The sequence below is a fragment of the Acanthaster planci genome, linkage group LG15 (assembly GCF_054643075.1).
Source record: "Acanthaster planci isolate LZ-2023a linkage group LG15, COTS_SCS, whole genome shotgun sequence".
NCBI classification, from domain to species: domain Eukaryota; kingdom Metazoa; phylum Echinodermata; class Asteroidea; order Valvatida; family Acanthasteridae; genus Acanthaster; species Acanthaster planci.
This window is the reverse complement of record NC_141791.1, coordinates 3,553,605-3,581,440: the sequence shown is the minus strand read 5'-3', so window position 1 is coordinate 3,581,440 and position 27,836 is coordinate 3,553,605. Positions and strand designations below refer to the sequence as shown.

General features: G+C 43.6%; 2 protein-coding genes across 2 annotated transcripts; one reads left to right on the top strand and one right to left on the bottom strand.

The window, feature by feature from the left end:
- The first annotated feature begins 49 nt into the window (after positions 1 to 49).
- On the top strand, positions 50 to 15,028 carry ndc80 (NDC80 kinetochore complex component). Its single transcript, XM_087146259.1, has 17 exons — positions 50 to 173; positions 2,165 to 2,281; positions 3,061 to 3,187; positions 3,673 to 3,781; positions 4,366 to 4,535; positions 4,968 to 5,070; positions 5,620 to 5,712; positions 6,046 to 6,139; positions 6,674 to 6,768; positions 8,580 to 8,724; positions 9,308 to 9,513; positions 10,250 to 10,411; positions 10,527 to 10,616; positions 11,433 to 11,525; positions 12,053 to 12,183; positions 12,751 to 12,853; positions 13,431 to 15,028. Exons 2-17 carry the CDS (start codon positions 2,182 to 2,184, stop codon positions 13,518 to 13,520), a joined length of 1,911 nt encoding a protein of 636 aa, XP_087002385.1. The 5' UTR covers positions 50 to 173; positions 2,165 to 2,181; the 3' UTR covers positions 13,521 to 15,028.
- Positions 14,158 to 27,836, bottom strand: LOC110989159 (cullin-5-like). The gene is made up of 19 exons (XM_022253321.2): positions 27,627 to 27,836; positions 26,835 to 26,944; positions 25,504 to 25,603; positions 25,061 to 25,246; positions 24,331 to 24,472; positions 23,699 to 23,844; positions 23,203 to 23,283; positions 22,347 to 22,440; positions 21,463 to 21,593; positions 20,988 to 21,095; positions 19,925 to 19,989; positions 19,579 to 19,711; positions 18,815 to 18,946; positions 18,238 to 18,361; positions 17,768 to 17,940; positions 17,213 to 17,374; positions 16,961 to 17,079; positions 16,689 to 16,812; positions 14,158 to 16,174 (listed from the first exon to the last, which is right to left on the bottom strand). The coding sequence occupies exons 1-19, from the start codon at positions 27,648 to 27,650 to the stop codon at positions 15,980 to 15,982; spliced, it is 2,349 nt and encodes a 782-aa protein (XP_022109013.1). The 5' UTR covers positions 27,651 to 27,836; the 3' UTR covers positions 14,158 to 15,979.

Sequence of the window (27,836 nt, the reverse complement as noted above, 5' to 3'; positions counted from 1 at the left end):
ATAGCGCCCTCAAGTGACAATGTTTTTAAAATTTACACCGAACGAGAGATTAACAATCACCAAATAGCCCAGTCAGGGGATATAGGGCATGATGGGAAGGGTTAGATGACGAGAGCGGCCATTTTCAAAATTTTAGTTGAATGAAAGGGAAGAAGTTAAGCAAATCGTAAGCAGTAAGTAAATTACTTGAATCTTACCTATTAACTTTTATATTTATGCTACATTCGCTTCAGCTTGTGTAATACCAGCTCTGAAATCCGTTGAATTTGTGATTCTTTTCTCAAAAATGTCAAAATCATGTATATCGCAACGCCGGTTTCGCTGTCGATGTGTTTACGCAGCGGCCATTACGGCATTCGCCATACATGTACTCGCCGGCCGTGCACCGTGTCGCCAGATAGGCGCGTCGCCTTGGCACTGTTCATCATGTTATAGAATATTGAATGTCAAGATGAATCTTGTCAGCTTGTGTGTTTTCGAAGCAAATTTAAGTGTAGGCGTAGGGCCTAAACCTTCGACGTTTGCAATCATTCAATTCATGGACAGGACATGTGACAGGAATGCCATTCATCGAACATTGCTAGGGTTGGTTGGTGAATGTTTTATCTAAAGAAAAAATCCAATTTTTTTTATTTGAATCAGTTTTTTTTATTTGAATGAGATATGTAAAATTTATATCAGAATAAAAAACTATTTTAGTAAACTTTGACACACAAATTAGCTGCGTACTGTACATGTGCATTAGGCCTGGGCCTAATGTTCTTTTATGTATGTCTTTTGCTACAGAGTTAAACAACTTTGGATTTGAATTAAGAAATTTAAATCAAGTAATTTGATTAAATTCACAAACACCTTGAATATTGTCTAAGCCCAGGTGAAATGTATGCAGTATAAGCCTTAAGGAAAAACGGGCATTTGCCCCTTTCATGCCTTATTTCCTTCCCACAATGCCGTTCTACCATTGTGCAAAATCACCCATGCATTATTTGCGATAAGGCTTATCAAGTTAAAGCCCCTGTAGACCGTTACATATCCCTGCAGAGAAGACACTTCCTTCAGTGACAGGTACAGTCAAATCTCATCAATAAGAGGTCCTTTGGACTTGGGAAATTACCTTGTTATAACAGGGACCTTGTATTATCAGCAATCAAAACAATGAAAAACAAATGATTGTGACCTTAACCATCCTTTGTGATCAATAGATAAATGACTTAGGCTTGATTAAAACTCACTTCATGAAGCACATTGTGTCTTTGGTTTTAGTTTCACTGCATGATGACCAACATTTCTAATCTCAATAAAATACATGTGTATTTGTAAATACAAAAGGTCGACGAACCCTGATATTTTACCAGAAGTGGGCAATGGATTATAAATCCTTCACATCAAATTCATTCACTGAAGCCAAAAAGATGATTAAATCGAAACTAGTGTATTGAATTGAAGAAAAAAATTCTGCCAACCAGACTGTGTGTAACACATGTGCATTCATACTTCTTATCAACACTGGGAACTGAGGGGCTCACAGGGGGGGGGTTTGCTGTTGAGAATGTAGAAAACTTGCAGAAATTACCAATCAGTTGAAAAGAATTTAAAAATTGAAACATTTTTGCCTTTTCCCCCAAAGGTAAATATGTTGCTTAAAATTATACTTCAGTACTCCCATTCAAGCCACCCTAGTCAGCTAGTCTATTCACCACGTTCACACAAAGTTGCATTGTAGATTTGGATACAGATATTCAAAACATTTTAAAACTTACCAAAAAAAGAAACTCTGGGAATCCCTTCCAACATTCCAAGAACACCAGTTTTTGTCATGGAGTTAGACTGAGATTGATTTGCGACTGATTCACTTTTCCCACAGGTTTAATGCATGAAATGTATTACTTGTTTTTTACCGAAACCCATAATGCATAGCGAGAAGGTTAATTAATTTGGAAGTTTAGGCCAAACATCAGGCCCAACTTCCTAAATCAGTTCATAATAATAGGGAGAGTGTAAAATCATATTCAAAGCGGAGGATTGAGGACTGTTAGGGTTAATATGTTTGAAACTGAACGTGGTGAAGTGACTCAAAAATGCAGCCTAATCGTGTTCATGGTGCGGCATTCAGTTAACAATATCCATTTGACGGTATTCCTCCTTTAATTTATTCAAATGAAAGTTATCAGGGAAACAACAATGTATCGGCCATCTCAAATTGGCAGCAGTAGCTCCAGACGTTCCTCGGCCAGCAGTGGGCGGGCCTCAATAGCTCCACTCAGGGTCAAGCCAGACAACAGTAAGTCGGAAAAGTTATGGACATTTCTGGGGAAAAAATTGGCCAAAGCTATGGCATTTTGTGTGGTCCAGTTAATTTCAAATTTAAAAACATTGTTCATCTTGACATGTTTAGGCGTATTCGGAAACTAGCACTGGAAAAATTCTTCAGAACTTGTAAAGTGCAGTGTGTTGCTGTGACGCGGGAATTTTGCTTTGTTTTGCTATTTTTCCGAGTCTTTCCAGCACTTCCAAAGTTTTACAGTCTTATGACAGTTTTAACCGTCGTTTGATAAACCAGGTCATAGATTTTCATATTTTGATCAAGAAAAAGTTGTGGAATTTCTTCCGTCTTAGAGGGTACAGAAACCCTGTGCACAGTGACAGCAAAGTGGAGTATCTGAGTACTTGAACAACATTCATAACAATTCTAATTGGAAGGTTTAACCCTAACCCCCCAAGGGTTGCTGGCCCTAACCTTCCCCATTCACACAAAGTTAAACACCCATATGGGACTTTGTGGACAGAGGCTGTTGGACTTTGTTTTTCTGAGGTATGCCAAACCCAATGCAAAAGCCAGCTGTTATGGGCCTACCAGACCTATCCCCACAGAATTAAACACTTTACTACTGTTTAATTCAGTGGTTGGGGATGCATAGGGTTAAATGGCCTGAACAATAACCCAGACAGGTAGACCTGCATCCCAGACACAGGTTATACAAACACATGGCATTTATAGCACCCCGTTTGTTACTGAAATGTCTGTACATTTTCCTTCTTTGCCTCCACCTCTCTGGATAGTCGGACGATCCAACAATGCGGGCGCGTCCAAACGTCACAGCACCGACAGTGGAGCAGGCAGCAGCAGGCTGTCCACCGGCAACAGGAAATCAGTCTCCCAGAAACATGGCTTCATCAACACCAAACGGTAAACCCCAGTCACCGATGTGGTTACCAAACATGCAGTTTCATAAATAGCAAAATTATTGACAATCACAATGTTCTTTGTGCTCTGTAAAACAGCATTTGCTGACAGAACTTTGTTACAGTTACTGTTGAAGTTTTGGACCATCAGTGTCATTCATGCTACATGTACATCTGAGCCAAAATAAAACAGACGGATGACTTAGCAAAGACATGTGGAATAGGCCTGTGCACTGATGACGTCATACTTTTAACTTTGGTGTACTTTCTTATGGAACCACGGTCCACTGAGCACCATATGGAAAGCACACATATACACAAAGTGTGGCCTCATCAGTGGTCTATTATTATCCAATTTGACAAAGTACTGACATTTTTGGCCTTTATTTTTCATTCCTTTCATCAATCAAATCATGGCAATTGTTTCACTTTCACGGATGCATTACAGCTTGCTGATTTGTCTTTTGCTCGATCTTACCAATCACGCAGGCAGTCCAGCGGGTACGGAGGCAGGAATTTTGGCCACGACATCATGAAGGACACGCGGCCCCTCAGCGACAAGTCCTACATGCAGCAAGAGATCCGCGACATCATCGAGGTACAGCCTGGCATCCTCACCTGCGTTTATCCTCGATTGAATTTGTGCCGGCGAGTCATAGATTTCAAACTCGGGTATCAAACTTGGCTTCAAACCTGACATTGTGTGCAGTCAAAGTTTGACTTTTTCCCCCACACAAATGTCATTTGCTCTTCAGTGGCATAAATAAACAAATCATTGTCTGAACCGCAAAGTGGCACATTTTACACGCAAACAGATCTGTGGATATAATGTCACTCTGGTTATGCGGCCAATGATGTTACGTTATAAAACCCAAACTTTCATTTTTCTAATGCTGTGATTGCATTAGTTTGCATCTGCATTTGTAAATTATGTTTAAACCTTATTCCCAAATTCCTTATTGCCACAAGAGAAGATTTCAGCAATTGAGCATTATAATAATTAGTATACAAAGGCCAATACCTACAATGGCTTAGGCAATGCAGTGCACTCGAGAGTGTGCACAGGGCGGATTGTAACGTCAAGAGCTCCAAATTGCCAGCAGTTTGAAACCTCGTGCAACAACGGTTTTCTTAAATGCACTGTACCAATATCCTCTGTCGCATGATTTTTTTTCATTTCAGTTCCTGACACAGCACGGCTACCCGCATCCCCTGAACGCCAAGATGCTGATGACGCCAACGACCAAAGACTTCCTGAAGATCTTCCAGTTCCTCTACAACTTCCTGGAGGTGAAATACGCCCCGGCGCAGAAGTTTGAAGAGGAGATTCCACAGATCTTCAAGACACTCAAGTAAGACACCTTGATCTCTTCTTCAACCCCAAAAAAGTTACTTCTCCTTGTTCAAAGAACTGAGAGTTGCTACGCTGTGATCGCATAATTTATGATTGTTACTGTGTCGATAATGTTTAGTAGAACTGAGATATCTGTGAATGAGGGCGTAAGAGTGGCACACATTCAGCGGATCTTTTCAGAGCAGCAGGTTGCTGGTGTAAAATTTGCCCTGAAACGTGACGAAGCAACGGTGCACTCATCTGAAGATTTCTAACATATTATGTTAGTGGAGCTGGAAAACCAGAATTCCTAGACTCCGCTCAAGGTGGTGAAACTGAAACTCCCAAATGGCTCATTTTTTTCATATCCTCTTTTCCCCCAAAATGTCCCACTTCCAACTGCTGCAACAGATTTTGCAAAAGTATCTGCACTTTGCCCTTTTTCTTGTAGGTATCCGTTCAACATCTCCAAGAGTTCCATGTTCACCGTTGGCAGCCCTCACACCTGGCCCAACATCCTGGGTGCACTGCACTGGCTCCTCAACTCGGTCAAGGTCAGACTTCTCCCCTCCCGCCCTCCAAGAAAAGAAATGGCCCAAAAGTTTGAGCTTATGCTTTCTCACTCGTCAGTCACAGCCGAAGTGGAATGGGCTTCACCCTGATTTTCAGATTCTTTCCACCATTCACCAAGAGAAAAAAAGAGCCCAGTCGCTCTTACTTTTAGTGGGTATTCGGTAGACTAGAAAGTTAAAATGAGAGAATGCCTCATCAGTTTTGCTCTGAGGGAGATTCACGCTGATTCCTGACGAGAAGGCCAAAGGAGTTAGGATGTGGGAACTGTATTTTGTTCCTGACATCAATGCTGGAATTTATCTTGATGTTTGTGGTATTTGCATTAAACTTGGCAGGTAGTTTTGGCTCGTTGATCAACAGGTGTCCCTGTCGGTGTACACGTACTGTACACGGTCTCCCTTTGAATGGCAAAACGAGATATACTCCTGCACTTTTGTCAAATCATCTATTATGTACCCATCTCCTGGTGGACCTTTATCCTTGTCAGTGGTTGACTTTGGTTATCGTCTCGTTTTTTATTTTCCCCCCAGTATGCCTTGGGTGTGGACGAGCAGTCGATGCTCTTCTCGGCTCAGCTCGCAGACGATCAGGGAGACGAGTTTGATTCAGTCACCGATTCAGAGGTGAGATGACGAATTCCAGGTCTTGCAATGACTGTCATAATGTAAAAATCAACAAATACTCATCCCCGGCAAACTATGGTCTTCTGAAAATGATCAGCTTCAACTGATTGAAGCATCGTACATTTCTCCCACCCATCGCTTCCATCATCACCTTCTTACAAAGAGCTATCATCCCCTGTGCCATCTTGAAACTTTCACATATTTTACAGCTCTCGGTGAGGCATCAACTTTGCCGCTATTTTAATTAGAGCGTCCGAGCAATATTTAAGATAATTTTGGAGATGAAACAGGCATTCCCAAGTACGTGTTGCGAATTCTGTTTCTCTTCTGCAGGTTTTGTTCAACTATGTTGAGGGAGCTTACAAGGAGTTCTTGGATGGGGCAGACACGTTTGAAGAAAGAGAGAGAGCCCTGGAACAGAGCATCAGTAAATTACTTTTGTTTAGTCTTAATTATTATTTATTCTAATAAACTTTTTGCATTCGATAAAAATGTTGAAAGTTGCTAATTTATGAGTAAATTCAAATAGAATGCTTTTTGTATAAATTTTGAAATAATGCATTTTTGGTTTTTTTTTTTAAGACTTGCATTAGGTAATCTTTGTTAATGAAACTTTGACCTAATTTCGGGGATGAGATTTTGTTGGGATTTTCCCTGATTTCAGGATTTTTTTCATCATGATTTTCCCGCTCTCAGGATTTTGCAAACAATCCAGTTTTAAAATTTGTACTGTCTCTCCACAAATGAAAGTTAATCTAGAGCACAAGAATTGGGTATGTTTTTAGGGGTGCCTTGAGGCAAACGCAAATGTATACCATAGACCCCGCACTGCTGTGGGGACCACAAAACTTCAGATGATCATGTCATGGATCTTTCTCAAATTTTCCTCCAATCTCACCCTTTTAATTTGTGAACGTGAATGTGTGCTTTCCATTTGTCCACCTCTTTGCCGGGCGAACAGAGCAGCGTAGCCTGGGGCAGACGGGCAACTTGGAGCAGTTGGCAGGGGAGGAGCAGCGCTTGGCTGCCGAGCTTCAGCTGCTGCAGCAGGAACCGGTAAGATGACTCAGGAGATGCAGCCTAACCGTGTCTCTTCCCAGATCCTTCAAAATCCATCAGGAGGTTTTTGTAGGAATTTGCGGGATCAAAGAATGTGGAGTCCAGCCTGTAGGCCCTTTACTACTTCATATTGGACAAGGGTTTTTATCTCGGATGCTGGTAAGCCTGTGACCAAAATAATGTATTTTGCACGTACATGGTAGCATGCACGTGCGGTGTTGAAAAGCTGCTCCCATTCACACGTGCAGTGTTGAAAAGCTGCTCCCATTCACACGTGCAGTGTTGAAAAGCTGCTCCCATTCACACGTGCAGTGTTGAAAAGCTGCTCCCATTCACACGTGCAGTGTTGAAAAGCTGCTCCCATTCACACGTGCAGTGTTGAAAAGCTGCTCCCATTCACACGTGCAGTGTTGAAAAGCTGCTCCCATTCACACGTGCAGTGTTGAAAAGCTGCTCCCATTCACACGTGCAGTGTTGAAAAGCTGCTCCCATTCACACGTGCAGTGTTGAAAAGCTGCTCCCATTCACACGTGCAGTGTTGAAAAGCTGCTCCCATTCACACGTGCAGTGTTGAAAAGCTGCTCCCATTCACACGTGCAGTGTTGAAAAGCTGCTCCCATTCACACGTGCAGTGTTGAAAAGCTGCTCCCATTCACACGTGCAGTGTTGAAAAGCTGCTCCCATTCACACGTGCAGTGTTGAAAAGCTGCTCCCATTCACACGTGCAGTGTTGAAAAGCTGCTCCCATTCACACGTGCAGTGTTGAAAAGCTGCTCCCATTCACACGTGCAGTGTTGAAAAGCTGCTCCCATTCACACGTGCAGTGTTGAAAAGCTGCTCCCATTCACACGTGCAGTGTTGAAAAGCTGCTCCCATTCACACGTGCAGTGTTGAAAAGCTGCTCCCATTCACACGTGCAGTGTTGAAAAGCTGCTCCCATTCACACGTGCAGTGTTGAAAAGCTGCTCCCATTCACACGTGCAGTGTTGAAAAGCTGCTCCCATTCACACGTGCAGTGTTGAAAAGCTGCTCCCATTCACACGTGCAGTGTTGAAAAGCTGCTCCCATTCACACGTGCAGTGTTGAAAAGCTGCTCCCATTCACACGTGCAGTGTTGAAAAGCTGCTCCCATTCACACGTGCGGTGTTGAAAAGCTGCTCCCATTCACACGTGCAGTGTTGAAAAGCTGCTCCCATTCACACGTGCAGTGTTGAAAAGCTGCTCCCATTCACACGTGCAGTGTTGAAAAGCTGCTCCCATTCACACGTGCAGTGTTGAAAAGCTGCTCCCATTCACACGTGCAGTGTTGAAAAGCTGCTCCCATTCACACGTGCAGTGTTGAAAAGCTGCTCCCATTCACACGTGCAGTGTTGAAAAGCTGCTCCCATTCACACGTGCAGTGTTGAAAAGCTGCTCCCATTCACACGTGCAGTGTTGAAAAGCTGCTCCCATTCACACGTGCAGTGTTGAAAAGCTGCTCCCATTCACACGTGCAGTGTTGAAAAGCTGCTCCCATTCACACGTGCAGTGTTGAAAAGCTGCTCCCATTCACACGTGCGGTGTTGAAAAGCTGCTCCCATTCACACGTGCGGTGTTGAAAAGCTGCTCCCATTCACACGTGCAGTGTTGAAAAGCTGCTCCCATTCCCAGGCTTTTTTTTTTTCTAAGGCCTTGACAGGAAAACATGGAAATAGAATTTTAGAAAAAGTTGTAAAGATGCTCAAAAATAAACGTTGCTCTATCCGGCGAAGTGAGCCACAACCTCTCAATCTTCTGATGATCTTTTCCTGTTGGTATTCTTGGCACAGTGCCGCCTGACGGCACTCCAGGAGCACGCTCAGATGATGGCCAGCGACAACGAGCGCTTCCACAAGTACCTGCAGGAGCTGACGGGGCACCAGCGCTTCCAGCAGCAGAAGCTGCAGGACCTTGAGCTGCAGCTGCAGCAGGCAGGTCAGCGAAAATCAAGCGTCGGCCAAGGGAAGGAGGGGGGGTTAATGTTGGCTTGGTGCAGAAGCACGCCCTCGTTGGTGCAAATAGACAGAGGCTGGGCTGATGCATAAGCCGTGTCCAAAACGGGCTTTTGGAGCTACAGCTGGGTCTCTTGTCAGCCTGTCCCTGGTTGTTTCCGGCAAGTGAAAAGCTAGCCCTAGCTTTAGACAACATAGCTGAATGCAGCTTGAAACTCCTTTTATTTTAGCTGGAAAGCCTGCTCAACATAACAGTGCACAGAAGTTGTCACTACGAAAGACCTGCAAGGTGTACCAAGATCCAATAGACCAGTTATTCTATCTCAACAGCCTGGGAGTCTGTATTAGCCTGCTATGGCTGGTCAATTACCAGGCACCTTTGGACCAAATAACTCTTTGTGTTGATGCGGAAGCCAGGCTTCAGGGTGCACCAATCTGCGAACCACTCCATTTTGCAGAGACACATTTGCAAACATGAACTCTTTCATGACGATAAGCCACATCCAGAAGTTTTTCTGATGTCATTTTTCTAATTTTTCCTTCCTCTCCCCCTCGTTTACGACCAGAATTGGACTTGGAGAAGACGGCGACCGAGAAGGAGAGGCTGGAGCACCGGCTGGCCCACCAGGAGCTGTCGGCCGGCGACGTGCAGCGCCTCCACGCTGAGATGCGGCAGCTGAACGCCACCCTGGAGGCCATCGAGAAAGACAAGCAGGGCATCGACCAGGAGATCTGGGACAGGGAAAAACAGATTGCCAAGAAACAGGAACAGGTGGGCTCGGCAAGAGGACATTATTTCGTGAAATTCACAGCGGGAGAAAGCTGATCGCTGACAATTAAGAGCAGGTGGCAAGGCGTTCCTCACTGAGGCGACACAGAGCAAGCAACGTCAGGAGAAATCCCCTGCATCATCTGTTTATTAACAAAGATCGTTAGGATCTTCAGTGAATAATGATAACAACATTCATACCTCATCTTCTTGTAGACTCACACTTTTCCTCCTCAAGTTGTTACTATCTGAAGGTTCCAGTGAGGGAGTCAGATGCTTTTTGAGTCACTTTTAAATCCATTTGTTGTCACCAAGCCAAGTCATGTACCATATTTCTGTCATATAAACAAATTATGTTTGGTCACCCAAAAGGTTGTCAGATATTCGAGTTACTTTGATAAACAATGTAATTTAATATCAGCGGGATTAAAAACAAATCACCTCAAAATGAATCCTGGGGGCATGTGGCCCAGTGGTAATGGTCTGTGGATTCCCATCATAGGGTTGGAGGTTCGAATCCAGCTGCTGGCAGTATGTTGTGGCCCTTGGCAAGCCACTTTACCCGCGATGGACTGGCATCCCATCAAGGGGGAATAGAAATATTCTCGGTCGTTTCATACCAAGGAAACCCGAGATAAACACCGGCCCAATGAGTCAAATTGGCTCAGACCAGACTTGCTCAAAATGAATCCTGACTTGACTGGCGTACTGCCGTCGTTACTCTTCGCTTACACTCCAGCTTGAGAAGCATGTGACTCAGTTCAACAACCAGGCCAGGACTCTGAACCTGATTCCCTCCACGGCGGAGAACGCCCACGGCATCGACTACGAGATGAAGATCAGCTTCTACAACACCCAGGGGAACGCGGCCTCGCTCGTGGACTTTGCCAGCACCGTTAAGGTCTCCCAATGAAACATTTTGTTTGCATTCCATAATTTTTTTAAAAGGCAAGAATGACTTCCTTGAATGGGGCCAATATCGTCGACATAATTTGCTCTTATCTCTCTGTCTCCAGCCCGCTCTGATTCAACTGAAGAAGCAAGTCAACGAAGAAATGCACAAGCTGAACAGCCAGAAACTTCTCGAGGAGGAAACCCTGGAACAGGTAACCCACCAAAAAACAGCACACGCACAGCCTGGCGTCCCTGCATATTGCCCTCATGAAAGGGTACCAACAGGGAGTTGTGTACCAACAATGTTTAAAGAGTAATGTGCCCCGACTGAAGGACGTTGTTGACTGTGGCCACAGTGGGTGCTGTGAGGTTTTATTCCGAGACTGAAACGTGTCCACGCACAGACAATGGGAGCAGCCATCTATATCATGCATGTACATCCGAAGGTTGCGTGACCTACGAGTATTTGACACTGTAGACCAACCATTCCTTAACCAGAGTTAAAACCTACCTGGCCCCTCCTGGCCAATTCTGTTTTGCTGTCTTAGCCCATATTTATATCGTACTCACAGCTTCAAAAGGAAATTTATAAAGATTTATTCACCACATTAACCGTAACCCTCCCCAACCACACAGAATTAAACAGTAGTAAAGTGTTTCATTCTTTGGGGATGGGTCTGGTAGGCCCATAACAGCTGGCTTTTGCATTGAGTTTGGCATACCTCAGAAAAACAAAGTCCAACAGCCTCTGTGCACAAAGTCCCATATTGGTGTTTAACTTTGTGTGAATGGGGAAGGTTAGGGCCAGCAACCCTTGGGGGGGTTAGGGTTAACGATCTGTGTAAAAGGGGGTGGTGTCAATTTTCTGTGGGCAAAAGGTGACGATCCAAAATAGTTTCAGTCTGTCCGCAGGGCAGGTGGGTGAAGGAGACACCGGGTACCAACTGATCTCTCCAGCGTCCTATCACTTTTGACACCTGTTACATACGCCTGTCATGGGATCTGATATAATGCAATTTGTTCCACAGTTGACCGAGATGGTGGAGAGCAAACAGGAAGAAGTGAGCAAGCTGGACACACGGCTGCAGCGTCGGACCAAGGAACTCGAAACACTGAAAGAGGTACGTGCCGTCTACACTCCACGGATGATCGCACCCAAAACGCCACCTACGGTCTTGTAGGACTGAGACTCTCCATTACTGTAACCCAGAAGTCCTCTTCTCTCTCCAGTGATTTATCTCTTCATCTTTGACACTAGAAAGATTCCATTCCAAGCTTGTAGTCGATGCTATTTCCTACCATATGTGAAGATGCACGAAAGTTTGTTTTAAATTTGGAACAAAGGAGTATTTGTGCTTCCAAACACGGTGCCAAGTGCAACGGCTCAACTCGAAAGTCGTTTTGCCACTACCGTTTTGTCTTTTTGGGTTTTTTAGGTTCACTTATTTTCCGTGTTCTGATGAAAAGGGCCCCACACACTTGTTCCACAATTAAAGACGACCAGCGCTTCATTCAACAATTATTTCATGCACAAGAGAAAGCTTTCAGTGCCTCACCCTTCAAGCTCTACTTTGTGCATCATCTCACACTGGGGCAACATGCCGAGTCACACTGCATCATTGAACGTTGAGCATGTTTCTCCTCGCAGAAAGTCAAGGAGGAGAGTCGACAGCTGGCCGAGCAGCAGAGCCTGCTGGAGCAGAAGATCCAACAGATGCAGGCGGTGGGCGACTCCGACCAGAATAGGGCGCAGGCTGAGCTACATGAACTCATCACCAGGTAAGCTACTCCATGCTCAGCGCATTGAATGATCCAATTTGGCCAGAGCAGAGCTGAACGTACTCATCACCAGGTATGCTACTCCATGCTCAGCGCATTGAATGATCCAATTTGGCCAGAGCAGAGCTGAACGTACTCATCACCAGGTAAGCTACTCCATGCTCAGCGCATTGAATGATCCAATTTGGCCAGAGCAGAGCTGAACGTACTCATCACCAGGTAAGCTACTCCATGCTCAGCGCATTGAATGATCCAATTTGGCCAGAGCAGAGCTGAACGTACTCATCACCAGGTAAGCTGCTCCATGCTCAGTGCATTGAATGATCCAATTTGGCCAGAGCAGAGCTGAACGTACTCATCACAAGGTATGCTACTCACCATTCTGCGCATGAAATAATTCAGTGTGGTGAGAGTAGAGCACAGGCCGGGTTCAGTGAGCTCATCACCAGGTACGAGAATTCTCACTGCTCTGAGAATTAGCTCTTCGTGGTCAAAGACAGCACCTGTTGACCACTGGATGCCAAATGGGACGGTCATGGATTGCTTTGGTATCACTCTTGCCCGCAGGTGTCAGGAGCAGGTGGTGGAGATGCAGCAAGAATACAAGGACTATGAGCAGTTCCTCCTGCTTGCCTGCACCAAGGTAGCAGAGCACAAGGCCATCATTGATGTAAGTCTCACAAGACGATTCCATCAGGGCCTTGCTTCGTGGACCTGTCAGGCTAAACTGAAAAACAAATAGCCAAAAACCAGTTAACCAGGCGAATGTAGAGTTTCCAGCTGACTCTATCTTAGCACCTAAAAGTGTCTGTTTTTTCCTACTTCAGATTCATTGCGTACCTACTTACCATTCCGATTAAATCTGAACGGTCCCTAATTTTAAGGTTTTTTTTTTTATTTTTTAAAAAGTCCCAGCAAGAGAGGGCGCTATTTACAGACGAAAAAAAAGGGTACCATTTGCTCGTCAAATGGTTGTTTTTACACATTATATGCACGCATGTGCACATTTAAAAAGCTTCTTTCACACGGCTGCTTGATTTACTATGGGCTCTTAAAGTGGATGTCCTGAATTCTGACTTTACAATGTTGGCAGGTGTGCCATTCTATGGCTTAGCTCACCCCGGGGGGAAAACTGCCGCTAACTAAAACACAGAAAATTTCTCTAAAAAGTAGGCCATCCATTGCAGGTTGACATGTCCTACCTCGAGTAACTTTTTTTAAAATCTATATTTTGTCTTACGTGGCAGGAACGCATCGATGAGCTCAACCAGCAAGCATCTGTGATGCTCTCGAGGGTTCAGAGCGTTGAATTACCCCCTGCAGCACCATCCAAATGATCCAATCACTACATTGCATTGAATTGTTGTCAGTGGAAATGTCAAGAAACATTGTACAGCTAGAAACGCTCCAAACCTGTCTTGAACCTCACTTAACACCTTTCTCTGTTATGGTCTACAGACTGGACACTCGGCATCCTTAACCGTAGCTGTTTGAGACTTCCCAATTGTAAAGTATATTTGTTTATAAACGCCTGCTTGTCCTACAGAGGGTCATAGTTTATCATCAACTTGGATGGACAGCACTTATTATCAAACCCAAACCCCACTGTTTAAATTCAACAATTAATGCCCATTTACAGATGGGAGAGTTTATCTTGTGCAAAAGCATGCGCCGACTCAAGTCAATTTGTGCACGATTTGCCAATTCTCCGTGATATCAGGCTTGCAGCTTCTTTCCTCAGATCAGCCAATTAATTTTGTACTTGACCTGTGCTCAACTCTAACCAACCCAGAAATTGATTAGGATGTTGAGGACGAGAGATAGGCTTTTGGATGACATCTGTCGGCCATTCAAGAATGGTCTTTGCACCTTTAGTCTCTGGCCATGAGCTGTTTGTCTTACTTTGCCGTATTGCATACAATTCTCATACAAAGAGGATTTCCCAGCAAGAGCATGGGAAGCAGCACAGCAGAATTCCTGAACAGATTTCTTGTACTTGGTAATTGTTTTAATAATTTCTGTACAAATTCAACACGCCATTGTGGTCACAGTTGCTTCAGTCAAAACATTATACAAAAACCAGTTTCATTCTCTGACTTTTAATAAGCTCAGGCCGTGTCCGAAACGGGCTTCCAGAGCTACGGCTAGGTCTATTGTCTGCGCGTCTCCACGCATTTCCAATGGAGCGAAGACCTAGACCTAGCTCTAGACAAGAGATTCGGATGCGGCCTAAGTAACGTTCGTCTCTGTGGGTTAAGTACAGAGGGCATACAGAGAGTCACAGCTTATGGTAAACTTTGAAACTTTCATGGGGGGAAGATTAACCGTGCTGGAAGACAGACATATACATAGATTACTTTCAAGTTCCAGACCTCGCAGTTCAAAGCCTATTCCCGCTGATTTTTGTGCGAGACTGTACCACAAATTGGCCAGAAAAAGTCTCAAAATTGCAATCTTAATCACGTAAGGTTGCCCATGGGGAAAGAGAGAAAAAAAGGATATTCCCCATGTTTTGTAGAGAGAAGAGGGTAAACTTGGGGAACAGAACTTCTTGACGGTCTAAACATTCCTTTTGGAACACGGGACAAACAAGCCCTGTTCCAAGCATACAGATGTGGCAGCAAGCATTTTATCACAGTGGCACTGTGGAATGTACAGAAACTTAATGTGAATGCAACAAAAGGAACTTCTTTTTTCGCTTTGATGTTTTATGATGAATGGACGCAGACCGTTCATCTGTGTGCACTTTATCCATAGGATTAGCACAAATATATACACGTATGCCCTTTTTTTAGTGAAGTGTGAATATGTTAGAATAAAACTTGTAGTTGATGTGATTACATTACGTAGTGCATACTTGCACATTATGAATAGCCTGGTCTGTCTCATTCAAGCATCAAGCTTAATTTTGAAATTCTCTGTGCTGATTGGCCATTACCATGGCAACAGTGTCTGAATTGCAATCTACATGTACATCCACCAACTACACGTTGATTGGGCACACTTGGTTTTTGTTTTTATAAAGTATTACCTATGCGGTGACATGGGGTTACAAATACTCTTAGAACAGTTCGTAGGCTTCAGTTTTGTCAGATCCTACACTTGAAACGTTGTGCAGTTTCGCGCTTTCAGAAAAAAGGCCCACGTACGTGCGTGCACTCATCGGTGACGCCTTGCCATCAACAGAACAATGCGAAGGCCAAAAGCCTCTATACAAGAATTTCACCAGTTGGAGTTCTCCAAATTCAGCGTCAAAACTGTGGTCGGCCAAGCTCCAACAAAATCTACAGCACTTTAAAAGTAAATGGTTTGTTTCAAAGGGGCACAAAGGGATTTTTTACCCAAAAAACTTCTTTGTGTAGTTTTTAACTGTTTTACGTCAACCTACTTGAATAAAATCCCAATTTTTTTTTTCTTTAACAATTACTGCACGAAATTACTACCCCTGACAGTGTAAAACACTTTAAAACACAATATAGCTCAAAGTACGTCTGCCTGGCACCTGTCCGTGAATTCAGAAACACAGCACCTTGTTGAAAGTGTTCATAAACCGTTATCAACAAAACATCTGATTGGTTATTGCAAACCAGAAGCCATGTCAGTAGCCAATCAGAAGCACCCTATTACTGACAGTGCCAAAGTGCTGTGAAAGCCAGCTCGTGAGTGGCCGACATCACTGGTCGGAGAGGACAGGTCGGCCAACGATCAGAGTCACTGTTAGACACCAGTCACACACATCCTGATTGGCTCTCCTTTCAGTTGCCACAGTGCAGTCGTCCAATTGCCGAAGGCGTCACTAAGCCAGATAGATGAAGGTGTTGATATTGTTCTCTTCCCGCCTCATGTATTTGTGCTCGATCAGCCATTCGATCTGCTCCTTGATCATCTTCTTCTGGGGGAGGAACATGTTCTTCAGGATCTCCACCAGCTCCGTCTGAAGCTGGGCGTTGGTGATCTTCTTTCTCATCTTCATGATCTTCACAATGGCCTCCTGCAAGAAACAATGCCCACGTTCCAACACTCAGTTTCCATTTCAAAATCACTCTCACGGATATCCCCTGATCAGAACAACTCTCCAAGAAAAATAGGGACGGTGGACCGCGGCTGCGGGTTGTCGTTACAGGGGTCACCACAACTCTGCCTTTCATGCTAGCAAGTTCACCCCACATACCACTCTCAAATGCGGGAGTGAGTACGGTGAGGACAGAGATGGTTGGTGTGTTTAGCCATTTGTACCTAAAATGGCAGCAGTGAGCTCTGGGCACCTCTGAGGAGGTTTTGCCAGACACTGAACACCTTAAAAATGCCAGGTTATTGTCACTAACAAACTAAAGTGCAAATATGCAGTGTAATGTACTACCTAGAAAATGCCCATCCAACACACACAACAAAATTACCATCCAAAGGATCAACAAATTGAAAATCAACAAAATGCTCAAAAAATTTTTTTTAGATTTGGAGGTAAACTCGGACGGGAAATTCACGACCGCGCAGCACACACCCACCTGCGTTCTGAGTATTCTCAGCTGTACGATACCCTCTTTCTCCTCTTCCGCACTCCTCTCCGTGTTCAGCTGTAACCGTCCAATCAGATTGATCTTGCCTCGCTTCTGGGGCTTTCCGTTCTTACTGCACCAATGGGAAACGACAGACAATCAGGAACTCAAACGGGGAGGGTAAGACAAATCTAAAATGTGGAAGGCGGTCTTTGGATCTCAAAGTTCACGTCGGGAATCACGTTTTTGATGGGGGTGGGCTTCCAATTCGCAAAACTCACATGACGGCAAACTGCTGGTTGAACCAAAACACCGTCGCATCGGTGAAGTCTTTGGGTGACTTGGCCTCGGGATGGCACAGCACGACCTGCCGTTTCATTTTGGCAAAAGCTACAAGAGACTGTCGGTAAAAAGGAAACGTGCTTTCATTAAACCGGCATTTTTTTGGCCAACTTACAGACCCAGCCGATAAGAGGACTCAGTAACAGTGAGTGAAACACAGTGCATTTTGGAACCAAGCCATCCTGCTTTACCCATAGCGTCTTCCTCAGTTCACTGTCTGGAAGTTCCGTTGCCAGTCTTAAGTTCTCCAACGTGATCTTGTCTTTGGGTCGCTGGTTCCAGGCGAAGAGCACCGCCATCTGGAAGGTGGTGACCTCCAGGTCAAACACGCCGATTTCATTCCTAAATGTGATCTGCAATGGAAGAATGTACTGGTTACACACCAAGAGTCCGCTATGCTTAGCTCTTGAGGACAGAAACTCCACAATAATCATTTCTCCAGCGGTCACTTGTGTGCTTCTTCGGTTCTGCATAACTGTTCCCGGTCATTTTTGCCCTGTTTTAAGGGTGGACAGGATGTGTTTTAGGGAGCAACTGTCGCAGAACAATGGCTCCACACAATATTCATCCCAACGCTCTCTGGCATTATTGGGGGCCACCGCAAACGACTTAGGTACAGCATAACCGTCACCATCGGATTCGTCAATACCTCATTTTCAGCACTGAGGTTCAACTGTCAGTGACATGTCAATCGGACCTGAGCTCAGGGGTCGTGTCATTTTGCGACGGGGGGCCGTGAACCTTACAATGCCATTTGACATGAGATGGTGCCACTGCAGTTTCCGGCCGCTGTGCTTGTTCCGGTAGAACTCCTCCACTTCCGGGATGAAGTCTTCCAGTTCCACAGGGAGGGAGACGGGAACTCGCTCACAGCTCCTCGACCAAGCCCCAGCATTCAGAATCTTGATGTTAATGTTGTCTGGAAAGAACAGTTGACAAAGTAACTTAGTCTGAGTATAAATATATGTCAACAAATAGCACAAACACTCAATATGAAATGGCAAGGTAAGTGATCGTGTTTTAGAAAACTTGTGTTTTTTGGCAAAACGTGTATCTATACAGCAACCTGTAAAATTTTGAGAAGCAATTTTCCATACAACGCAAGCGAAATTGTTCACTCCGTGTTCTAAAAACTATGCTAAAGATTTTTATTTATGAAACTAAAGTATGCATTGTTGAGCCATCTGAACACGGTGGAGGCCATTTGACGACGTACCAGCTACGCTGTCGTAATTATTCCGGTGAAGTTCCTTAAAAGACTGGTTGAGGTCTTCGCTGACTTTGATGTCTTGGAACATTCTCGCCAGCTTGTTGACGTAGTCGGCCGGCATGCCAACCTCCTGCATTTCAAAGATTTCAATACTGACACTGTCAAGGTGACCGGTGGCTTCTGTCATAGGTTGTGTCCCGGTTTTAGGGCTAGTGCTAGGTTGTGGGTACACAGTACACTGACAGCAGACATAGCCATTGTTGTCGAGGTCTATTCAGATCATGGCAACATTCTCAGAGCACGGCCACTGAGGCCACCTGTCACGAGATGGCTGAGCAGAGACGGAAGCTCAGGAAACTTCACCACCACCCTAAATGTCAATGTCAAGTGAGGCAAACTAAATGTGCACGATTGCCTCTCATACTTTTCATGCAAATTTGACAATCCAACTCAGCATCTTCACAGTTGGATTATCCGCGAGGGCGCCGCAGTGTCGCCATTAAGAACAGAAAACTTGAACAGTGCACAAGTACCGACATGGATCATTTCTAACTGGATGAGAGATGCTTAGGTAGCAACTTACCCTGAGCCATTCCACCATGTTTTCTTCCTTCTCGCTGTCCGCCGATGTGTCCAGGATTAGCCTCCTCGTCAGGTGGGCCTTGTGGTAACGCATGAACACGTCTTTGTTCTGCACGTACTTCAGTACCAGAAGCTGTCAGTGAAAAGAACGAGACACTTGAGATTCATTCCTAACCCCTCCAGGATTCTTCAAAATCCATCAGGAGTGAGGAGTGAGTAGTCCATCTACTGCAAAATTAAAATTGCAAAGAAAACAGGACCAGGAAGGAAGGGTGAATGAAACCTAGCCATGAGACCTAGCAAAGAAAGAGGCAGGAGTCGCCGAAATGTTTCACAAATGAATGGCCCCAACCAGTCCAACTGGACACAGTTGACCAACGTAGGAACGAGTCCATCCCACACAAGTCCTCACAGCTCCATTACAAAAGTTTTGATGCAAGTAAGAAGCTCTTAAACACGAACGGAGTATTCGTTTGTCATTGTTCATCTCAGTATTCGTAACCTGACTTGTGAATGACCTGTGGCCGGACTCGATTCCATCTATGGAGTAAACAGCCTTGCCTATGGACACAACACACAGCCCCAAGCCCCATCTAAAAAAACAAAAAATCATATACCGTCCACTGAACTCTGGCCACGAGTTTAAAAATGGAATATGCAGCAAAAACTTTTCCCAAGTCTGAAAAATATCAAAGGGTGTTCATCAGGGTGTTCAGAGTTTCAGACAACGAGAAAAGAGAAACAACAGGCAAGCTACTTCCTTACCACGTTCCTGAGTTTGCTCTCAATCTCCTCCGACGTGAGTTTCTTACTCAGCGGTGTTTTCCGCAGCAGGAGATCGCAGTAGTTGGCAAGAAGTTCGGGACATTTGGACTCTGGTTGTGTCTTACTACTTATGCTGCTCAAAAGAAGAGGGAAGCAAATGAAGTTTCTAGTAAAAAAGCTACACACACGCAAAATTAATTTTAATCTTTAAAACCTTGCAATATAAAAATAATCATAGAATGGGCAGTCAAGTTTCAAATTGCAAGAAAAAAATACCCAGTAAGTTTAACAAAATGAAATGGATAAGAAAACATCATTTGGGCAAGGAGCAACTCTTTCCACTCACCTTTTATTCTTAGCTGGTAAGTCCAATTTGAAGACTGTGGTGTCATTGACAACATGCTTGTAAGCCTTTGACAGGAAACGAGTGAGATAAAAATGGACAATTTTTGACAAGGGCGATTTTAGACGATCAAGTCAGTGCCAGTTAGCCACTGGTCAATCACAGGGACAGTCAAAGTCTATTTAAATGGGAAGCACTCATTCCTTCTGCACTGACCTGTGATTAACTTGTGACCATTTTGTGGTTAACTTGTGACCAATATGTGATTAACTTGTGACTGATTTGTGATTAACTTGTGACCAATTTGTGACCAATTTGTGATTGACTTGTGATCAAGTTGTGATTGACTTGTGATCAATTTGTGATTAACTTGTGACTGATTTGTGATTAACTTGTGACCAATTTGTGATTAACTTGTGACTTCTTTGTGATTAACTTGTGACCGATTTGTGATTAACTTGTGACCAATTTGTGATTAACTTGTGACCTCTTTGTGACTAACTTGTGACCGATTTGTGATTAACTTGTAACCGATTTGTGATTAACTTGTGACTGCCGGACTGAACTGCAACTTTTGCAAAGTTGGAAATTTTCTCCAAGTTTGGCAATCTTAACAACTATCAATATAGAGATTAGGCACCGCTGATGTCTCTGAGGTTATTTGTTATTTTAATGTCATTACAAAGAATGTACAAAAAAGTTTACTCGAGCATAGTCCACAGGAAGACAGAAATACCCTCTAAGCTGACGTCATATGCATAAGGTCTATAATCAACCTGACGTCATATGCATAAGGTCTATAATCAACCTGATGTCATATGCATAAGGTCTATAATCAACCTGATGTCATATGCATAAGGTCTATAATCAACTTGACGTCATATGCATAAGGTCTATAATCAAACAGCAGGTAGTGCATTTCCAAACTGCCTTTTGCATATAAGTAGTCTCTCCTCAAGACACAAAGAATAACAAATAATTGCAGGAGTGCGGCCAAAAATGCACTGTACAAGAAATTAACTCCCATGAGACTAGAAGCATGTATATGTTTCATTTCTCCATTTACCTTGTCTCTTGACGTAAGGAAACGAGGATCATCGTTGAATGCATTTTTGACGAGGGCACTGAATTTGTTGAATAACTCTAGAAGCCGCTCAATGTACTTCTCAGAATCCTGAGGATTAAAGCGTACAGGTATCCGTGTGAAATAAAATGGACAAGAAATTTCACTTGGGGCAGTCAGACTAGCAATGCTGCAGTTATTCTCTGTACAGAAGTGCTGTAATGGATTACCCTTGGCAAAGATGGCTGTATAACCTGAAATTTAAGTGGAAACAGGCACACAATTGACTGTTTTGCTAGGATGGACAAAGTGCATTGGAAAGGACAACGCTTCACCGCATTTGCTTGAAATGATTTCTTGTTCGACATTAACTCTTCATTCTACGCTAGGTGACAACTGGACAAGGTCAGAACTTGACATGTAATCTGTGTATATGAAATGTTTGGCAGAATCCCAGGGTGGTAGTCTGGTCCCTTACTGTTACAATGATATCAGCAGCTGCCACCATGTCGGCCAGGCCAGCTTCCATGATATGATGCTCCAGATCCCGTAGCATTGGATTGATGCCGTCTGGTACCCTGTCCATTAACCTGAACATCAGATTCAGTTCTGCACACAATGAAAAAAAAAGGTGAGTGTTAAACAGCAAGAACGTTTCAGACTAGCATCTACATGTACATTTATTGTAAACAATTTGAGTTTGTGAGAGGGTCAAAGATTAATGCTTCAAAGGCTTAGTGAGGTACATGTAATTCTATGCAGCACTCAAACCAAGCTCCGTGGAGCACTTCCAAATGAAAACACAAAGACAGTTTGACGAGCCAATTGATTCCCAGTCGGCAAATAGAGCTTCAGTCGGCAAATGAATAAATAAGTAAGTACATGAACGACATGCGTTGGCCATTGGCATTTTACCCGAAGCACGACAAGTAGCGCAACACGGATCACTTTATGAATTTTACAAGACATGAGGTTGGCGAACAAGTTACAAGTCGGCAACTTGACTCTGGGACACCCCCCCCCAAGAAAATGCCCTTTCTACACCACTGCCCTCACAAACATCAGGGTTAAATGGCACTGCATTGAATTGTGACAGAACCTAAGACAAAGACAGTATCAAAGGCACAGTCTGGTACACTTGCAAAAATCTGGTGAAGCTCTAACAAACCAAATACAGAAGTTTATCCGTGTAATGCAAACATTTCTTTGCGCGATTTGGACTCTCTGAGAGCCCCCCAAAAATAACACCTGTATTGAACGAGCTGAGCAAGATATGTTGTAAACAAATGAAAGTTCATCCTGAAACTCTGCACGTCCTCCGCGGCCTTTCCATTTGCTATTTAAGTGAGTATTTCTACTCACTTTCTGTCTCATTGTTCTTGATCATTGGCGCGCATTCCCGAAGGATTTCCTCCCTGAAGGACGTGACCAAGGCTTGGACACAGCACTCGGACAACTACAAAGAAGAGTACAAAGACATGTTGCTTCATGGTGACTGTGTACCTACAAAATTATGCACTCTGAACGTGCTTATTAGTCGGAGAATGCACAAGGGATAACAGTTTCCATACATCAACCCCACATCCTCCCTGAACCTTGCAGATCAAGAAATTTTGGGAGGAGTTTCCAGGATTTCAGAGAAGGGGAGCCCAGGCATTACGGAGCTGAGCGCCCCTTGACAGTTCAAGCGGGAAGAATTTGCCACTGTCTCCTATGACTGGAGGACTTTGGGAGATACATGACGGTCCCTCAACCCATTGCCAATGGTATATTTATCCTTGGCCGAAAATTCTGACTTTCACTAAAAGGCAAGTTATAGCAACCAAGGTACATGGCCAAAGGCCGCAAATATCAATTTGCAAGAGTCATTTGAAGAGTGTTTGTGCGACTTTTTTTTTCTACAACCTTATATTTTTCAACACTCCAGGGCGCGCCCAAGGAGCGAGCGGCATTTGCCTCCCTAACAAGCCATACACAACAGCTAATTCAAGCTCAGCAGACGGTCTGCCCTCACACACTTCTCAGACTTGGACTTGCACTAAACAAACGGAAAAGTAGCATCTTTAAACATCATCCAGAGTCAAGGCAGTCTTGACGTTTTTATAATTTATCAGTCTTGCCTGTGTATTCGGACAGCCAAATCACGCTTACACATCCTCTGATGCAGAGTGGTTAAAAATGTACCGACGGCTTTAAGGTTAAAGTTGCAAGGACTTACAGCGGTGACTGAGTTGCTGCCTCGGCAGGTCTCTAGGTACCTCAAGGCTCTCGTCTCCTCCTCCTTCAGTTTATTGTCAGCCTAATGAGCGGAACATCACAAAGATTATTTTCTCATTTCAAGCACCTTAAAATCCACAATCTGTGGCTGCAAACATCCTAAATACTTTTGGAGAGATGTGCAGACTGGGTTTTGGACTCTTCAATCCTTGTGAACAATTTGACAGCACGGTCGTTGGCGTCCACACCTAATTGAGTTCTGACATTTTTGGCAGGTCAGAAAACTGACGTAGATGGAACCTGCGTCAGAGAATGTAGCCAGTGCAAAGCATGGGCCCACACAAGACGCGTGTGCACGACACTGACTGATTTTAAACATGCAGTTTCACACTGACACAAAGAGGTCCAGTTTAAAGGGTTGGCCTAACAATCTCTCTCCTGTATGAGTGAGGGAGTGCTTATGACCCAACGAGGTCGGGTTAAAATGGCCGACTCACAAATTTCATGTAATTTTGTACGCCGTTCTCCCGCAGGTACTCAGGCCCGACTCTCTTGTAGAACGTGTCCGTGGCTTCCAGGTAGGCCCGCTCAAAGTTCTCCCGGTAAATCTGCAAACGGTCTTCAGCCCCAGAAAACAGATTGACTGAAGAACAGAGAGAAAAAGAAAAAGACAGCTATTTGAGATAGACTACCACAACAGGAACGGCAAGATCTACAGATGTAAGTGGGTCCTCAACCCATATTTTCAGCACTCCTAAAATCTTACTCTTTCAAAATATTTAGGGTAAGTTCGAGCGACGACTATGGTTAACTACAGTTCCACTGACACCGCCCAAACAGTGGCCGGTCTGGATGATCTAGTCAACCATTTGGGACCAGGCCCAGGGGTATTGTCGCACCACTGGCTATCAATAGCCGATTTCACTCATCATAACGAAGGGAACCATTCACGTGAAAATATCTGTATGAGATTTCAAAGACCATGTACGCTGTAAATGTAACAGTGAGATTTTAAAAAATAGGTCAACTAGGGTCTGACTACTGGTCGAATAATAGCTTGTGCCCGAACTTGCCCTAGGAGAGAGGCCTAAGGCTCGCAGGCTGACTTGTTTCTGGGATAAAAACTCACCGTATGATTCCCGCACACCGATGACGAGCTGTTTTTCAAAGGCCTCTCCATTCCTTTCCGCCAGCACTAGTTTCATTGCACTGTCTTGTAGTCGCTGCTTGATGTTGCTGAATATGTGATCATTCCAGCTGTCTAGCATGAGCTGAAATTGAGCAACACATTCAGTGGCAAAAATGTCAAATCTGAGAAATTGAGCAACACATTCAGTGGCAAAAATGTCAAATCCGAAAAATTGAGCAACACATTCAGTGGCAAAAATGTCAAATCCGAGAAATTGAGCAACACATTCAGTGGCAAAAACGTCAAATCCGAGAAATTGAGCAACACATTCAGTGGCAAAAACGTCAAATCTGAGAAAGCCGATAAACACTGAATTTGAGACCTGAAACCTACAAGCGAGTGCAATAACTGGGGGCAAATGCTTAAATTCATCACCTTCACCGATGAAATTTGAACTGTCTGCTATTAAAAAGTTTTTGCCACCATAATTGGGCAGTGGCGGCCACTCTCGCACCCTTGCTGTTGTGGTTACTTTACTGTATCCATAATTCAGATCAACAAGCAAGTTTCCTTGGCAAAAAATAGTGTGACAAACGAGGCCACAAATCAGAGCCGAGCTCCAAACCTTTTCTGACATAAAACAAAGCATCTTTCTCAGTAGCAGCCATCGAACCCAGTCGTTGAAATGGTATGCTAGATCCTCATTTTTAGCAAAGTGGAGGAAACTGACCTTTCTGACGACAGTATCCTCATTCTGGACCGTCTTCTTCTGTTGACGCTCGGCATTCATCTGCGTTAAGGCCGTCTCCAACGGACCAAAGGGCTTTGGCAGATAATTACACTGGGTGAAGAACTTGCTCCACTCGCTGATGTAGGCTTTCAGTAGCGTGGTGTCTTCCTGGTCATGTAACACCCTCTGCAGACACAAAGCAAGCAATACATAGCGCAAATGAGCTCCTGCTCCTTGCTTGTAATGTCAGAAATACCAATATTGGGGCTAGAAAGGAGTCTTCCATTAACGATGGGAAATAAACCATTAACGATGGGAAGCAATCAATTCTGAGGTATTTTCAAGCAAATCCAGAATTAGTATCTCCTTTCGCTCCTCCTTTTTTTTCTTGTTGAGTTCCCTTTTCTGGGGGGGAGGGTGGAGGGGGTAGCCTATGTACTTACTGATTTAGCTTGTTGTACAAACTCTCGGATGTCATCTAATAGGGCCAAGTGGACTTTGTAAGCACCCTTCTCGTCCCATAGACACACTGTGTGGACGTCCCTAAAGTTCACATTGAAATCACACAAAACTGATAATCAGCAGCTTTATTGGCAATGGCGCGACAGGTGTATGTACTTGCAAATGTCTTCCACGTTACACATAATTACCATTTTACCCCAAAAAATTACTTTAAGTATGTGTAGATTCTCTTAATATTTCTATGACAGACTCAAAGGCTCCAGGGAAAAACTGAGAAAATCTGAACCCCCCCCAATGGAAACGCTCTGTTATACCAAAGTGTCGGCAATTATGACTACACTGTACAGTATTTAAGATGGGGAGTGGTACAAACAACTATATGGAAAAAAGATCTTGAGAAGTATGCTGAAATTATCAACCAACATCACATCACCATCTTCATGAACCAACACACAAATTAAGCGCCATAACTGATGTTTAGATCCGAAAAACAGGATGCACTTTTTGAAAACAGCACACTGTATAATTCTGGGTTCATGAACTGACACAAAGATTTGCTTGCGCCACACTGGAGAGTCAGTTAAATATTTTACTTTGCATAGATTAACACACAAGCGTTTTGTGGATGTACACAGTTACAACTCAGGAGCACAATGATATAAAAGGTACATGTATGACAAGAATTTAGTCAGCGTACTTGTGGAATGTTAGCACTGAACGAAAAACACTTCCAACTTGGGAAACAGAAAAGCTTTCAATTGCTGAAGACAAAACCGTCCACAAGCACACATCAGCCAGGGAAAAACGAAATTAGTGGCAGTGTAAGCTCTTCGTAGGTGACAGGCAAACAAGTACTACTTTGTGTCAGCTTGTGACGCCGGTGATGTCAGTGGTGGGAACTCGACTGATCGTTTATCCTCTCTCTGTGACTGTGTTATTTTTTGTTTGTTCTGTCATGTGTGGGATGGCTTGCTTCCAAGCAACAGTAACTTAGTTTACTTTTGTTGTCCCTGACCCGCATAGTACATGTATAAATTTTGTTTTGTCTTGTCTGTTATGTTTCTCACATCTGTATGCTCCCCTCACGCACAGAGTTCCTTTTTTTTCATATCTCTTCTGTTTTCGCGCTCGCCTGGATGCCCTCATTTCATCTATTCCATGCAAAATTGTTTGTACTTTTGTGTCTTTGCCAATTTTGTTCTTCCCTTAATTTGTGGGCTTTTGTTATTGTTGTAATTTGCTATTGTTTAGTGTTTTATTTAGTTGATTTGAATAAATAGTGATAACAATGATAACAAAGGAGAGTGTTTACCAGAAGAGATCCTGCCATTCTGGTCTGCTGACATTCTCCTGCCTCAACAGTTTCAGAACGGTTGGACGCATGCCTTCCCACTTGTCCTCAAACTGTAACTGGTTCTTGTCCTACAGAGAAGTAACAACCCCAAAGCACTTTCCTCTTAAAATTTGACGTTTAACTTGAAACTAATATTACCATAGAATGTGCACATAAAGTGTTTGTGACAAGAAACTTTACAAAAAAAAGGTTGTTAAATTTTGTCAGCATTTAAATATTTTCAACAAACTATTTAAACAAAATGGCTATAGTTAACCGTAAACCGACTTCAGAATTCTATAGGCCTAGTTACAGTAGTGTGCGTTTATCATTGGTAATCTATAAGGTTTTAATTTCCTGTCACAATCATGGCACTGCGATGCTCCAGTCAGTACGCACACTGTTACACTGTTGTGTAAGTACAACATGGAGAATTGAGCCCCACTCCTGAACAGAATTTTTTCCTATTTTCCCCTTCTTCGTTTTCTTCACTTTCTCAATAAGATCACATTTATTTTCTATAAAAAAATTGTCTTGTCCTTTTTGGTGAAGTCCGGCCTACCCCTGGAGGACTTTTTTCTAGGGACAATAAAGTCTGAGATCCATTCGTTGTAAACTGGCATGACTAGTGTGGTTCCTGTTTCCAATACATGTAGGACCTAACGTTAGGCTTAGTATAAAATCATGTATGTTACACGTGACATGTTTATAGGCCTAATATTATAACAATCATGTCAAACAAACATAACAAATTAAAGTAAAAATACATACCTTAAGCATTGCACTCGACGCCATTATCACATCTGCTCTGTTTCAAATTTCTTGCAAACTAACCTTCAAGGATTAAAAGTTACCACACCATACACACTTAAGTGACTACCTACAAAATCAATTCGGAGGCAAACATCAGTACACATTCATTCGTTGTCGTTGCGTACACCGTATAATCAACGCCTGCGTGATTCATGCACACAAACTCCT